A 16,880-nucleotide genomic window follows, 5' to 3' on the forward strand; every position below is an offset into this window, starting at 1 on the left:
TTAAAACTATTGATAGTTATTTTACTTATATAAAATGTTTATTTCCTTTTAAAGTTTACAGAGACAGCGATGAAAATTCTAAATAATTGTTTTTTAATAAAATTATTTATTCCAAGATACATGTAAAATTGGTACATACAAACAAAAGAAAACTTAAAATAATTATTAAATACAAAAGTTAACATTAAAAAAAAGTCTTAGCAGCAGTGCTATTCAGATTCTTATATAATAAACAATTAACGAAAATAGCAATTCACTTGTGAACGTGATTGTACAAACAGAGGCAGGGAACGACTGGAGCAGTGGAGCGCCAATCAGAGCACCGCGTGCGCCTACACACCCGCCCCGCACCCCACTAATTGCCCGTTGATACCCAATTTCTGATTTCTGCGCAATAACGGTCAAAGCCAAACTCTCGCCGCGCGTACTGTACCATATGGCCTTTATTTTTAAGGAAATGAAAATGAAAAGTATATAACCAGAATAGACTTAGAAAATCCATACTTAATATTATAATTAATGTGAAAGTGTGTCTGTTTGTCTGTCTGTCTGCCAGCTTTTCATCGACCCAACAGTTTAATCGATTTGATGAAATTTTGGTACAGAGTTAGCTTACATCCAGGGGAAGGATATAAGCTACTTTTATCCCGGGAAATCAAATAGTTCCCGCGGGATTTTGAAAAACGTAAATCCACGCGGACGAAGTCGCGGGCATCAGCTAGTACATAATAATTGCTCACCGATACATTCCTCACACGCAAGAAAAACCACACTTCAAAATATAGCTTCTGGTCTACCATTGCTCTTTTGTTTAAATCTTTGGGATATAGGGAGTCGTCTTTGCCATACTTCTCCGTTATGTATGTTAGAATAACGTGGCTGGGAAAATAATACAAAACATTAAGTATACTTACCTATATTGATATTTAAGACTATTGTTTCCTATTTTGATTCAATTTTCTTATTATGTAAATAAATATATAATAATTATAAATGATCAATTAAAAACATTTTATAGTACATATATTATTGTATAATATATTATGCGCAGGAAGACGACGAAACTCGCAACACATGTTATCTTAGTACGAGTGTCCAAGCACTCCTTTGGCAGGATCACATATTATAGGTTAGACTATTTTAATGTACGGCTTGTTTTTTAATGCTCGCTTTGACCGTTCGTAAATTGAGTTACACGAGACCTATAAAACTCAAAAACATTTTATATAATTTTTAAGTGTGTAATTCTGTGGGCGGTTCTTTGACAAATAAAATAAAATAAAAATAAAATAAAATTAACTAGGTAAAAAAGTCACCTATAATTTTGTAAACAATTAAAAAAATTGAAAAACAAAATAAGTTAAGCTCACGACACATTGACTTAGAGCTTATGCAAAGAGTCTGTTTTAAAATCTTTCAAAATCAAAATAAACTAAATTTTACCTCCATTAGGTAGTTGCTTACTTGAAATCAGGAGTAATTTGAACCAAAAAATAAAGAGTGAAATAAATAATTAACAATATCTTCTTAGCTCATTTAGCACCTTAATGATCAAATCCAAACACATCTGTGTGGTGTGTTTATAGAACAAGGTCATAAGTGCGACTGCTTTTTCATGCAATAGTTTTGCGGAATTGCTACTCGAGTTCTGAGGCCGACCGTACAATCCATTAAGAAAATTAAAATGATTAAACAAAATATCACAACTTTATATTATTTTAAAAACAAAATTAACTAATTATAGTCTCCTTGTACTGTTTTATTTTTGTATACTTAGTTACGTTCTATCATCGTTAAATACTTACCTATCATGTATATACACATCACCATCTTGTAGCAGAGGCACAGTATGTAATGGGTTTATCTGAAATTTAATCGTTATTATTCATCAAAGTCAAAATCTAAATTTCGATAAATAATATTCATAAAATATGGTCTTACCTTTAGGTACTCAGGCGTCAAGTGTTCCTTTTCCAAAAGATTCAATTCAATGATCTCAACGGGTACATTATGGATCTCGCAAATCATCATGGCGGCACAGGCAGGCGGACTCCACTCAGTTTTATATAATTTCAGCGGCATCTGAACAATAATATATAATAGGAAATGGTGACTGACTGACTGATCTATCAACGCACGGCTCAAACTACTGGACTGGATATAGCTGTCATGACGTAGACATCCACTACGAAACGATTTTTGGAAATACAACCCCCAAGGGGGTAAAATAGGGGTTTAAAATTTGTGTCGTCCATGCGGACTAAGGTGCAGACCTAAGCTAGAATGACTGTGAAGAACTACCAAGTATATCGGCTAATCAGTATGATGGCTTGAGGGTTGATATGAATTGGTATCAACCCATCGCCGGCTCACTACAGAGCACGGGTCACCTTTCAGAGTGAGAAGGGTTTCGATCATGTGCGGATTGGTATACTTCGCACACCTTTGAGAACATTATGGAGAACTCTCAGGCATGCAGGTTTTCTCACGATGTTTTCCTTCACTGTTAAAGCAAGTGATATTTAATTACTTAAAACGCACATAACTCTGAAAAGTTAGGGGTACGTGCCCGGAATCGAACCCTCGACCTCCGATTGGAAGGCGGACGTCCTAACCACTAGGCTATCACATACTATGATATTTACAAAATCTAGAAACAATAGATAATTGTGTACCTACCTAGTAGGTACAAGACGTTAATGATAGGTTACTGAGTAATCAGATAAATGCAATAGCCTTCACAACTTCGGTTACGTTCAGTTCATATTATACATCTAGCAGATATACATATACATTATACATACCTACCTATGTATCTATGCTGGCCTTTACATCGGAACACGTTTAGGTGCTAAGTAAGGTATAGAGATCATTTCGTACATGAGTACGCGACAGGTTGAAATGGGCATCGGAGAGGGAACGTCCCGCACACCCCTCAAACCCCGATTGCCATCTTAACCTGTCGTGCGCTATACATATTTAATGGCTAGGAACGGCATTCCGAGCCAATGGTGAATTATTTTGACTATTGAAAAACACTTGTCAAGGTTTATTTGAATAAAAATATATTCTATTCTATTCAATTCTAATAGGCTACTTATTTTTTAAAACTTACATTGAAAAACAAGATGACGGCGAATGTATCAGAAGTAAAACTTTCAAACAAACTAGTAGATAAGTACGTCTATATAGATATTAGGTAGTGTAAACTGTAATGTATAGAATTTATTTAATTTGAGTTGTGTGCTCTTGGTGGAGCGTAGATACGTACTGACAACACATGAGTCATAGTGGCAATATAGATAGATTAGACATACCATATAGAGAGAGAGCCTGCGCGAGCCAGACCTTCGTTATTTTATAAAAGCTGAAAGTTTATATGCGTAGTTCCCACGGGATGTTCAAAAACCTAAATAAACCCGAACGAAGTCGCGGGCATCATCTAGTTTTTATTATATTTTCTTCGGAATAGTATTAGAAATCACGTCATGCATTTCCAGACAGTGTCGTAGCAACCCCCTGTCAAACCCTTATCCTTTTAAACATCCAAACAAGTTCCTCCCAGTGTTACGCAGAGAAACTTTCAGATTTTATAAAATTACGAAGGTCTGGTACGCGCTGACTCTTAGTCCAATACCGGATGCATCAAAGTGCCGATAATACGATTACACCAGGAGTAGGTACACAGAATAAAGCAATAGTAAAAACACTATAAATTATAATTATTATGAATTATTATTTTCGCATTAGTGTTGATGGACTTCGGCAAAGTACGAGCTAGCGCGCACTACGGTTAATTTCCGTACGTATTTAAATTCAAATTTGCGGATTTTAAAACGCATCGCAAGCTTTTATGAACTACATAGAAGCGCGCGCACTGCGAAATTAATTCCGCAACGGATTTTAATAGATTTAACTTCATGGATTTTAAAACGCACCGCACCTCGCCGCACCGCGGATTGCGCTCTCTCTTATATCTGCTTTTATGCATCGAGTTTACGTTTTATATAAAAAAAATTTTTTTTTTGAGAGATACAAAGGAGAACAAAAACCAGTCTCAGTTAAAATGAGACTGGTTTTTGTTCTCTAAGTTTGTCCGAGAACTTGCTCGTGCGAGCAAGTGCGGCTCTACTCAGCCGGCTCGCCGGGGCGAGTGACAGGGACAAGTCGAGATGGTAATCGGGTTAAGAGGCGGGGGGACGCTCCACACACCCAGACGTCACCCGCGCTCGCCCGCACCGGGTTAGCGCGGGGACTGTGCGGGTATGCAGGGCGTTCCCTCCCCGATAGTCATCTCGACCTGTCCCATACTATACAGCCCTACGGAAGGGCTTAGTTTCCCGAATGGGGCTCTTCCGGCGAGGCAGTTTAACGCCCTCGCCTAATTACACGGACCCCTAATAGTTTCACGTCATATTACGCCGCAAGTGTTTTGTGTCGCCCCAAAGGGATTACCTTCATGATTTTTAGATTTATCTAAAGGGTAAAGTTGTTATGAGAACTTTATCAGTAGGTAATCAGGCCATTCTGTATTTATTTAGGTTCTCATACTACAAAAAGAAGATCCTGACTCACTCACTGATTGACTCAAATGCTGAAATTTTGTACAGAAGTTCCTTTTATGATGTACCTAGATAAAATGATTATGATAATTAGTGATGATTAGGCGAGCGAAGCCGTGAACGGTCGCTAGTCCATTTCCTATAAAGTAAGTGGATCTAGTAAAGATCTTTCTAAAAGGATATGAAACTTAGACCCACAATATTAATAACGTTGTTTCATCACAGGTTTAGCAAACAAATACTAGTCAAAACAAAATAAGGGCCACCACGTTTTTACAGTATTCTCATGAATTCTTGGGGTTTAAGGGTTGATTTATGATTCGATTGGATAAACTTATTGATTTTTATTCTAGAAAGCATAAAATAATGATGGGAACAATAAAAAAATGTTGACTCAATTTTTTCTAAAAATTTACATTTTTGCAAAAATAATCAGTAAGAGAAAAAAATTGTAAAAAAAACTAAGTGTTGGTTGATTTGTGACTTTCCTCAGTATCTGGGATGCCCTTCTCGTTTTCTAATGCACTCTTGAAGCCTGGAAGGTACACTCTCCCACCAGGTGTACCACTGTTTCTTGAGAAATCTTTTCACAGCTCGATTTCAGAACGTTTATTAGCTGTCTTTCATTGTGCACGGGTTGTGCTTCGAAAAATATATAAATTACTGTAGCTTTTGCCTGCGACTTCGTTCATGTGAAAAGAAACCATGTCATGTTGCGTGTTGTCTGCGAATTTTTTGTATCCTAAGTATATTTTACTAGCTAATGCCCGCGACTTCGTCCGCGTGGATTTCACATTTTCAAAATCCCGCGGGAGCTTTTTGATTTTCCGGGATAAAAAGTAGCCTATGTGTTAATCCAGTTAATAATCTATCTCCATTCTAAATTTCATTCAAATCCGTTCAGCCGTTTTTGCGTGATTGAGTAACAAACATCCAAACATCTACACTTTCACATTTATAATTCCACTAGCTGCCCTGGCGAACTTCGTACCGCCTAACAGTCGATTCAAATTTTTTAAATTTTTCTCTCCGTAAGAACCATCCTCGTACTTCAAGGAATACCTATTATAAAAAAAGAATTAGCGAAATCGGTTCAGCTGTTCTCGAGATTTGCGATGACATTTTGTGATTCATTTTTATATTACACATGGGCTACACAAAATTTCGAACCCCAATTTCACCCCCTCCAGAGTTGAATTTTCAAAAATCCTTTCTTAGCGGATGCCTACGTCATAATAGCTATCTGCATGCCAACTTTCAGCACGATCCGTACAGTAGTTTGAGCTGTGCGTTGATAGATCAGTCAGTCAGTCAGTCAGTCAGTCACCTTTTCCTTTTATATATTTAGATTAGGGCTAAAATTAGGTGTAGCTGTATACATTTGGCTAGATATTGTAGCTTGGGACCGGTGAAATCTGATCATCCTCACTAAAACCAGGTGTAATATCACTTCTTCCTTTAACCGTATCATATGCATGTAGATATAAAATAAAATGGTAGGTACGAGGCTACCCTGCGGCACGCCAAGCACGCATACATTAACCGCTTAGTGCGGCCAAGTTTACATGTTTTATTAAACCCGCCCTCCCGGAGGACGTGTCGGGAATATATAGCCGCCAACCGCGCGGTATATGTTGCCGAGTTTCATACTATACCTACCTACTTACTATGTAATTAGTAATCACAATAATATTGTTTAAGGCTTACCTAGGTAACTCTTTTAAAGCGCAATGCAAATTTATGAAATATTCCAATAAAACCATGAACATTCTTAAAAAATCATTTTTTTAAAGTGTACTACAATTTTAGTAAATTTTTAAAAAGTTATTACTACATACATTTTTTGAAATAAATATAAAACAATAAAACTTAAAGCTGGCCTTATCTAATTACTATACTCGTAGGTACAAATCATGCCCGCGTGGAATGACGATTTTAGACATTATAATGTAGGTATGCAATAGGTAGGTAAGTATCACGAAGGTTCGTTTCAAAAGTCTTGCCTTTTGCCCAAATAAAGAAGTAAATGCACAATATAATATTATGCATTATGGTAGTAATGCCCAATTCTCAAGCTTTGGACTTAGACGTTAGACAGCAAGTTTCTGTCGATAGTCACTTGTCAGACTTCAAGGATATTCTATATCCCGGTTTATACTGGTTCATACCAGTTTATACTAGTTTGTACCACCTGACAAGAGATGCGAAGTTTAAAGCTGAACAGTGCAGTTTCAATGGATACCTAATAAAGTTTTGAATAATGGAACAGTAATAACTTTCATCTATATTTGGATATCTTCATGTCTAAACTCTAGGTTCAATAATAACCAGGAGGGCAAGCACGAAAGTCGTGATAATCACATTGTTATAATCACAATTTTTGTAATTACATTACAAACATTCCTAAAATTCATTCCTATTCCTAAAAGGCCGGCAACGCATCGGCGGCTCCTCTGGTGCTGCAAATGTTCATGGGCGGCGGTAATCACTTAACATCAGTTGACCCGCCTGCTCGCTTGCTCGCTATATCTATTAAAAAAAAAAAAAAAAAACATTTAATGGGAAACTAGATGATGCACACGACTTTGTTCGCGTGGATTTAGGTTTTATAAAAATCCCGTGGGAACTCTTTAATTTTTCGCGATAGAAAGTAGCCTATGTCCTACCTCGTAGTAAAGATTATCACCACTATATCATCTTCTTACAAATGCAACAACCGACCATCAAAAAGTGTAATTTATTACCTATTTAGAATAAACCATTTGACTTTGACTTTGACTGTTCAGTTTCGTATAAAACATGAAAGTTTAAAGAGATTATGACAGTTGAAGCCATCAAATCCCATATTTTAGTAGATTTTTTTTAATACAAACAAAAAAGAAGTGTGTAATTATATTATCTCCGCAGTTATTTCCATCGCGAAGATAGCGTCGGCATTTCAGCGCGTGTGGTTGAATGTTTTGGAATATTTTCTCGGCAATTACGCTGAGAAATTGTAGGGATTGCCTCAAGTTTTTCAATATAAGTTAGAACGATATTTCGGATGAAATGATACCAGTATAATCACGGGTACGTATTTGATTGCTTTTTTTCTGTTCCGTCGCTCGGTTTCATCTCGACAAATATTGTTTAAAAGATTATACCATGGAGACCATTTTTTAATTTTGGTATTTGAATAAATATTTATACGAACCAATTATTTTCTTATATCATCATATTGAAATAATTTTCATTAAGTATATCACTTCTATTTTATGCTCTTAGTATTTTATTTAACATATTTAATGGTTAATTAATAGGGATAGATTTTACTGTTTAACACGTTTTTATTAACACGCTTTCTTGTTTGGTTTTTTATTTAACTTGACAGTCAAGTACATGACAGAAAAGAGAGTTTTGTTACTTTGCTTTCTATTGTGAATAAACTGCAGCTCAAGCACAATCAGTGCGGTATATCTCTCCCGCGGTTATTGCGTCGATGAACAAGTCGCGAGAACGCGTTGTCACTTGTCACACTAAGTGTAAAAAACCGGTCAAGTGCGAGTCAAGCTCCGTACCATCGTACAAAACATTTTAACATTTTTATGTGCAAAACTGCAAGTTAATGACTACATCTATGTGATTTGGTAAATTTTTTTTTTATATGATGTACTCACACGGTTTTTGGGTTATTCCTTTACTTGTACTATAAGACCTACCTATCTACCAAATTTCATGATTCTAGGTCAACAGAAAGTACCCTATAGGTTTTCTTAACAGACACGATGAACAGACGGGGAGATAGACAAACAGACATACAACAAAGTGATCCTACAAGTATTCCTTTTTTCCTTTTGAGATACGAAACCCTAAAAAACACAAAAAGTAGGTATATAATATTATATGATTGAGGTCGCCATACCAGTTTTTATTTATTTTACACCAATAGATCTTTTATACAACAATATAGTGAGGAAATCGCTTCCAATTCGTCATCGATAGCCGAACATGAAAAATCACGGCTAGTTGTGACGGCCATTTGCATTTATAAATGATTCATGCGGCCGCCTGCCGCCTTGTCCGAGAAAACATTGAATCTGATCGCTCGACCCAAATGGCTGTACGTGTCCGCAAATAAAGACAGATTCGGATTTAACCTCTGCAGATCGTTTAGTTTCAGGCATGTTGCTTAGAAGTAGGTACCTAGTAGATCTCGTCCCCTAGAGACATATACACAAAGTACAATTTAATGTAGTTTTGGTTCTCAAATCAAACTATTGAAATTTTGTAGACATGTTCCTATAACATGTGTTTGTAGTTTGCGATTTCCGTGAAAATATCTAGGTACCTAGTTTTAATGTTATACCTACGGGTTTAAAGATTTGGTAGCTTATGTCTATCTTTGAGCACCTGTAACTTTGAAACTAAATATTTTAACGGAGATATTTTTTATAATTTTTTAGTGTTTTACCTACACTTCAAGGAAATTACTAAATAATTTTAAATACAGTCGTTTCAGTACTGAGAGAACATACGTATCACAAATTTCGTCACAGGCGGTAAGCGAAACCGTGGCCGACTTGGTCAAGGCATCGGGCGCGAACCCAGAAGATGCAGGTTCGATTCCTGCCGGTTACGCAATTTTTGATAAGTATTTTAAATTATTTAACGGAGATGTAACAAACCACAGACAGATAATAATGTTCTTAGAACGTATCATAAAAAAATTATTGAGTTTGGTTAACATTCAATTTAATTCCAAACTACCTTTGTTTGGTGCGCCTCCTCCATACAAGCCTGGAAATAAAAGAGAAAAATGGTTTTTAATTGAGTACCTATTAGTGAACAAATGAATATGCGATTTTCACGATTTAATAATCGACTAGTTTTGTACAATTTGTAATGAAAGTTAAGTTATGTACAAGGTATATCTACTAAAGGGAATGGAAGGGGGAAGGAAACTGACGAATCTCGAAAATTCATAATAATTATGTCGATGTTTTTCCTAGCGCAATATGTTTTTAAATATGCTATCAGAACTAGGCCTACCTCACAAAAATTTTGTAACGGTCTTCTTATCATAAGTACATGGAGTAACATCACTATCACTAGTATGTATAAATACAAAAGTGTTAGGTTGTTAGCTTTCAATCACGTCGCAACGGAATAACGTGATTTTTTGGGTGGTTATAGTTAAAGACCTGGAGAGTGACTAAGGCTACTTTTTATCTCGAAAAATCAAAGACTTAGATTTAAAAAAATCTAAATCATACTTGCTAGTTTTCGTATTTAAATATATTTTACTTAGTTTAAAATGAACAAAAAAACAGCGGGTTCATGCCACAAATATCCTAAAGTCCCAACTAACGGTATAACGGCGATAATCGTAGATGTGAGCATTAATAGCTAAAGCGGGTGAAACTGTATGTTAAAAATGTTAAAAAGCCCGTTCCGGTGTCCGCTGGACGCGAATTAGCATTTATATTGTCGTGTTGCGACGCACACAGCGCCGGGGTTGTTTTGAAAAGCAACGCGGAAGGACATTTACACCGTAAACCTTTATTTTGTTTCTGTTTTTATTCTAATACCATTGTTACGATGGCTATTTAGAAGTTTTCGATTACAGTGTAATGTAAATATTGCTTGCTGTGATAGCCTAGTGGCTAGGACATCCGCCTTCTAATCAGACTTCAGAGGTCGGGGGTTCGATCCCGGGCACGCACCTCTAACTTTTCGGAGTTATGTGCGTTTTAATTAATTAAATATCACTTGCTTTAACGGTGAAGGAAAACATCGTGAGGAAACCTGCATGCCTGAGAGTTCTTCATAATGTTCTCAAAGGTGTGTGAAGTCTACCAATCCGTACTTGGCCAGCGTGGTAGACTATGGCCAAACCCTTCTCACTCTGAGAGGAGCACTCTCACCGTGCTCTGCAGTGAGCCGGCGATGGGTTGATCATGTAAATATGGCACTATACTTACAGTATGCGGCACAAAGTAATGTACATTGGCCTTTAAAGTGGCAGTTCGGCGTTGTAGAGCGTTGTCTCTGTCACTCATACCTATATGATATTTTGTCGGTCTCAACGACATAGACAATGCTCTACAAATCCGCTATCTCCTTCTAAAGGTCGGTGTGCATTATTTTCTGCCGCGTACTGTAAGTGAACTTTTATATTATCTTTACTATACTTTTTAGTGAATGGAAATGAATGAGAGCCATTCATTCCAAGGCACACTGGACTGCAATATTCTGTGCCCTGTTCTAACTTCTTGTTAGCGCCGTTTTTTATGCCACCATCAACATTAACCGTCACACAAAACCGTAACTCACAACAAACGTTATGGTTTTTGTGTGACGGGAGACCCTATAGTAATACCTACTGTAGTAAATTACACTGTGACACTCGGTCGGTTCGATCGGCTATGGCTCTCATTGGCGCCATTTGTTTATTTATACTACTATCAAAAATATCACACGTTCGCAATGCAATAAACTCTATAACTCACAGGTTACCGTTCGGTGTGACAAGAGGCCGTGTAACAATATGTACTTACTGTAGTAAGTACACTGTGACACTCGGTGATCGCTCTCTGGATGGAATAGAATATAATAGATTAGAGTAGAGTAGGTTAGGGTCGGGTAGGGTAGGGTAGAGTAGAGTGGAGTGGGGTGGGGTAGAGTGGAACGGAATGGAATGTTATGGAATATATTTTTATTCAAGTAAACTTTTACAAGTGCTTTTGAATCGTCAAATTACCTTACCACTTGTTCAGAATGCCGTTCCTACTGAGAAGAACCAGCAAGAAACTGCCTGAGCCATGTACCACTATCACTATCATCACGTAATATTTATTTGAACTGCGGTGAACTCTACAATTCACACATTATGGTTTAGTATGACAGGAAGCCATAATATTACGATACATAGATACGCTGTGGCACTCGGCGAGCGCTCTTTGAACTGCGGTAACTATATAACTCACACGTTACTGTTCTGTGTGACGGGAGTCGGGATACTGTATTAGGTACACTGTGGCAGGTCGGCTATGGGTCTCGTTTGCGCCATTTCCTTTTATGCCAGCATCAAACAAGCGGCCGCTAATACAGCCTCGCATTGAGTAATTCAATTGAAAAACTTTAAATTGCCTGAAGCTTAATCAAAAATATAGGTGTGCCTGCATTTGCGAGGTTGTTTTTGTTTCATATTAAATGTTTTTGAAGTAGAGAAACTAAATATATCGTTTTTGGTTGGTCGATCTTTTAGGAGCACTATACAGAGTGTAACCAAAACGCTATCAAAAACTTAGCGTTATTGTTATACTACCTAAACATAATCCAATACCAATTTCCATTTGCCTCATTTTGTAGTTTTCGTGATTTAGTATTTTGAACCCCGCATTGTACCTACAGCGCGCAAAACTTGGCCTACTTACTCAGCGTTCGTTTTCCTTTAGCGTCAGCGTATTTGCATATCGGGAACTTTTACAAAATATAGGATTTTGTGTTAGATTTTTTCGCTTTTTTTGGTGTTATCATATCAGTAATCATCAGTACCTATCTTCATTTTTGCTAGCGTTCTTATTGTTTATGTTTATTTTTTAATCTTTTATGTAAAGGTTTTTTACATTGCTGTGCTCGGCCGGGCAGCGTTCGGGAAATTTCGAGATGTCTTCTGGTCCAAAATTCCTTAGTGCATGAAGAAGGTTTCCTCACGATGTTTTGCTTCACCGTTAAAGCAAGTGATGTTTAATTAATTAAAACGCACATTACTCCGAAAAAATAGAGGGATCGAACCCCCGACCTCCGATTAGAAGGCGGACGTCCTAACCACTAGGCTGTTCGGTATTGTTCAGTATATTATACCGCAATAGGGTTCCGTTAGGCATCCTTCAGGTACGGAACCTTTAAAAGAAGATGTTATTCTTAATTTTGACTGAGGGAAACTCCCATAATACCGCGGAAGGTGAAATTGACCCGGCAGGTCGTTTTCATTCAATAACGTCCGCTAAGGGCCTAAGTAAGTCAGTTAACAAGACACTTGCCGACACTCGGGGCAAAAGTGCCCGTTTACAAACTTTCCCTACAAGCTACCTACCTACCTACTACCCGAGTTGACCCGCGGGGCACGGTAATGTTATCTATACGCGGGGTTTATTGCACTTCGTGTTTTAATCACAATCGTTTTGAACTAAAAAAAAAGATTCCGACGAATTGAGAACCTCTTCCTTTTTTTGAAGTCGGTTAAAAAGAGGATTGCAACAGAATACTTTGAAATGATTTCGTTTTTTGATGAAACAGTGGGGTTGATTCTCTTGTACACAATCTCTAAACTAAATTAAATTAACAGTTTTAAATCTAGTGCTATCCTTTTCCGCAAGCAACATTATGACAGGGATAGCAATAGATTTAGACGTGTCATTTAAGTTTAGTTTAGAGATAGTGTACACGACAATCGGCCTATTGTGTGTTTTGAGATTAAAACTTTCTTGTTTTTTGCTTTTACCGCCCAATTATAAATTGACCTAAAAAAAGATTTTATTGAACATTTGTAATGAATGTCAATCATCATCATCATGATCAACCTATCGCCGCGACGCACTATTTTACTGAGCACGGATCTCCTCTCAGAATGAGAAGTGTGAAGTGAAGTGAAGAAGGCCATAGTCCGCGACGCTGGCCAAGTACGGATGTGCAGACTATTTGTGCGAGGTCTTCATATTATGATATAAACACATTTATATATAAGTAATAAAAATATCCTCAACTTATAGGAACTGACTTTATTCCATTTAGACAATACTTAATAAACTTCAATCTTAGTTCTAAACTATTAACTTCTTCAAGACATAATTATAAATTCTAATTTTCCCTGCTTCAAATCAATAGCTCCCGCTCTTATTGCCGCCATTTTTTACCTCTCCTCATAATTCTTTTTTTAAATTCAACTGTAGGCAAAGCAATGTCGCTAACAATCGGCCATTCTGACTTCATGTCTGTCCTCAGACATTCAGGCTCAATTGAAAGAGATTCTCATTCTATCAAACTCATAGTTTTATCTTGATTTCATGATCACTAACTTTTCATTAATCAAACCACTTCTTTGGTTGAATTCGAAAAATTTCATCTTTTCTTGTCAGGGTTTCTTATTTTATCAAACTTTATATTAATTTCATAATCACCTAAACATAATTACTTAAACCAAACTATTTCTTTGGTTGATTGTTGCATTCGAAGTATTTCATCTTTTCTTGACAAGGGTTCTCATTCCATCAAACTCATAGTTTTATCTTAATCTCATAATCATCACCTTTGCTTAAACTAAACCGCTTTTTTGGTTGATTGTTGCATTCGAAGAATTTCATCTTTTCTTGGCAGGGGTTCTCATTTCATCAAACTCATACTTATATCTTAATCTCATAATCACCATCTTTGTTTAACCAAACCACTTCTTTGGATGATTGTTACATTCGAACTTGTCAGGGGTTCTTATTTCATCAAACTCATAGTTTAATATTAATTTCATAATCACCATCTTTACTTCAACCAAACTATTTCTTTGGTTGATTGTTGCATTCGAAGAATTTCATCTTTTCTTGGCAGGGGTTCTCATTTGATCAAACTCATACTTATATCTTAATCTCATAATCACCATCTTTGTTTAAACCAAACCACTTCTTTGGATGATTGTTACATTCGAACAATTATTTCGTTTCGGCCATCCTTTTCTTAGAATGTCCTCATTCACACATCAGACAGACATAGACATCAGTTTAATATTCATGATCATTGTCAATGATGCCTAATGGCCGCAAACTAATAGTCTCAGTCTCTTATTATGATCGTCATCATATCCCCAACGTCATGACATCAGTAAAACATCCATGATCGTTCGTCAATAATGCTTATTATTACTTGTCACCTTAATTAACTATATCATTTACGCCATGACAGCCCGCTCACTAGCCTATGGTCATTCTCTTATCATCTTAATCATCATCTTAATTAATTATATCATTTACGCCATGGTGGCCCGCTCACCATCCTGATGGCCGCAAACTAATAGTCTCATTCTCTTATGGTGATCGTCATCATATCCACAACGTCATGACATCAGTAAAATATCCACGATCGTTACGTCAATGATGCCTGAAAGGAACAAAATAAAAACAATTAAGCAGTATCTGAGTTCTTTAAATGTGTAAAATATGCAGTGTAACTTAAGAGATATACTCACTTATTATTAATTGTCATCTTTAACTAACTATATCATTTACGCCATGGCAGCCCGCTCACTAGCCTATGGTCGCAAACTTAATAGTCTCATTCTCTTATCATCTTAATCATCATTTTAATCATTATTTTAATCATCATTTTAATCATCATCTTAATCATCATCTTAATTAACTATATCATTTACGCCATGGTGGCCCGCTCACCATCCTGATGGCCGCAAACTAATAGTCTCATTGTCTTATCGTGATCGTCATCATATTATCCACAACGTCCTGGCAATAACATGGCACATTTTGCTATAAGTAATATCTTCTGCATATTTCAATAGCTTATAAATTTTGTTTCTTGTATGACATCAATCTCTTTATCAAACTATGATCTTTAAATTGTACCGCATTTACATCTTGATCATCATTACAGATTCTTGCTGAAACAGAAATAAAAACAAAGCAGCAACAAAATCACCATTAAAAGGTGGTACATAATTTATTATTGTTAATTGTCGTGTTTTAAAAACGTTTAACTTTCAAGAGTAAAAGATTAAATTTTTTTATTACGATTCCCGCGCATAATTTTTTGCGCAAATATATATTTTTTCAGATTTTTTTTTAATGTGCTGTTTAGTAATTTTTTTTTTAATTTTACAAAAAATTATATCACAATTAAAATATTTTAAGTCATCTACGATTCACCAGGCTGCATGATCTACGACCTTTGCCTTTTCGAGGAACGAATCGAAATATGCATACTACACCTATACAGCTGCATTCCAATTTATGATTGATCCAAAAAGATAACAAATATGGCGATACTGATCACGTGACTTTATTTTGACTTGACCTCTAGTGATGCGCTATTGCTGAACTAACTATATTGGGAATGTGGACGTTTGAATGAATTAACTCTGATGTAAAGAATTATATTTTCATTTTATGTACTTGCAAAACTTATAAGTCCGTAAACATTATTACGAGAACGCAATATAAAATAACTTTATATATCTATTGATGGTTCGTAAACAATGGGGCCGATTCTGTTGTACACAATGCTATATTAAAATAATTTGATTTAAATAACTCGATCAATTTCCGATTCTGAACGAATTATCGATGTGTACGGTCCCTAACATTCATACATTTTTCGTCTGTGGTTGCAATGTCTAAAGAAATTGAAGAATGCGAAACGTCAAACTAGCATTTTAGTTTACTCTGTGGATCTTAATTTTGTTTTCATTTCATTTTTAATAAAAATTTTGCTTAAATCATGGATAAAAAGAATGAATTTTACGTGTAGGTATATTTGATATGTTGTTCGTGGACCACAAGGCGTTAGTGAGTGTTTTAAACTGTTTTATCATCGGGAAAAGTGTTAACGACGTTTATGTCACGGTGCTTTTTACTTCGAACAAAACTATGGAAATATGAACTGATATAGGTAGTTTGTACATCAACAGCTAATAATATTTGTAGTAGCAATACCAAAGATTATTTTTAATGCCGGCATACTTTTTCTCTAGAATCGTTACACGTTTCGTTATACGCATATATATATTTTTTTTGTTAAAATAATCAAAATATACCTAGTGTATTATTTTAATAATTTCGACTGTAATAGAAATTCTTATAAACATTTTATAAATCAATAAACTGATTGATTGCCTCCTAATGCCCTATTCATTTTAAAATTATTAAATTTCTACATTTTGATGAAATAATAAATCGACATTAATTAGTTTGACATCATACAACTTTTCTCACTTCCCGATTCTCCCGGGTTAGGTTATCCCATAGATTATCTACTAAGTATTTTGTTATCCTATAAGTTATTGGTAGGCTCAAAAGAGCTAGAACCCAGAGCCGTAAAACCAGTAAAAAAAAGTTATCGATCTGTGGTCAATGAAGTGTAGTTAATAAATAAAGGCCTTAAAGGACTGTTATCCAGGGCCGTAAACTAAAAAAAGTAAATAAATAAACCTTTATTTTATGTTTCACCCAGTTTTTTTTTTTACCCTTTTTTTTGGTCGGTGTGTTTTACTACATTTTTCATTCGGATTCGTCCAGAATTTGGACAGTAAACACTAGACACGACGTTACTGGTTTTTTT

At 35.9% G+C, this 16,880-nt stretch overlaps 1 protein-coding gene across 2 annotated transcripts in view; it reads right to left on the reverse strand.

The window, feature by feature from the left end:
* Positions 1 to 16,880, reverse strand: part of LOC117982276 (glutathione S-transferase 1-like) — a 174,494-nt gene that overhangs the window by 1,564 nt on the left and 156,050 nt on the right. Inside the window, exons 2-5 of one of the 2 annotated variants that reach the window (XM_069498649.1) lie at positions 3,116 to 3,229; positions 1,942 to 2,082; positions 1,806 to 1,864; positions 741 to 879 (exon numbers count right to left, since the gene is read on the reverse strand). In XM_069498649.1, coding sequence (XP_069354750.1) covers positions 741 to 879; positions 1,806 to 1,864; positions 1,942 to 2,082 — 339 coding nt within the window. In that variant the 5' untranslated portion in view covers positions 3,116 to 3,229. Of the gene's footprint in view, positions 1 to 740; positions 880 to 1,805; positions 1,865 to 1,941; positions 2,083 to 3,115; positions 3,283 to 16,880 lie in introns of those variants that run through there. The other variant, XM_069498648.1, reaches the window with a different exon arrangement.

This window comes from Maniola hyperantus, chromosome 5 (assembly GCF_902806685.2).
Source record: "Maniola hyperantus chromosome 5, iAphHyp1.2, whole genome shotgun sequence".
NCBI lineage: Eukaryota > Metazoa > Arthropoda > Insecta > Lepidoptera > Nymphalidae > Maniola > Maniola hyperantus.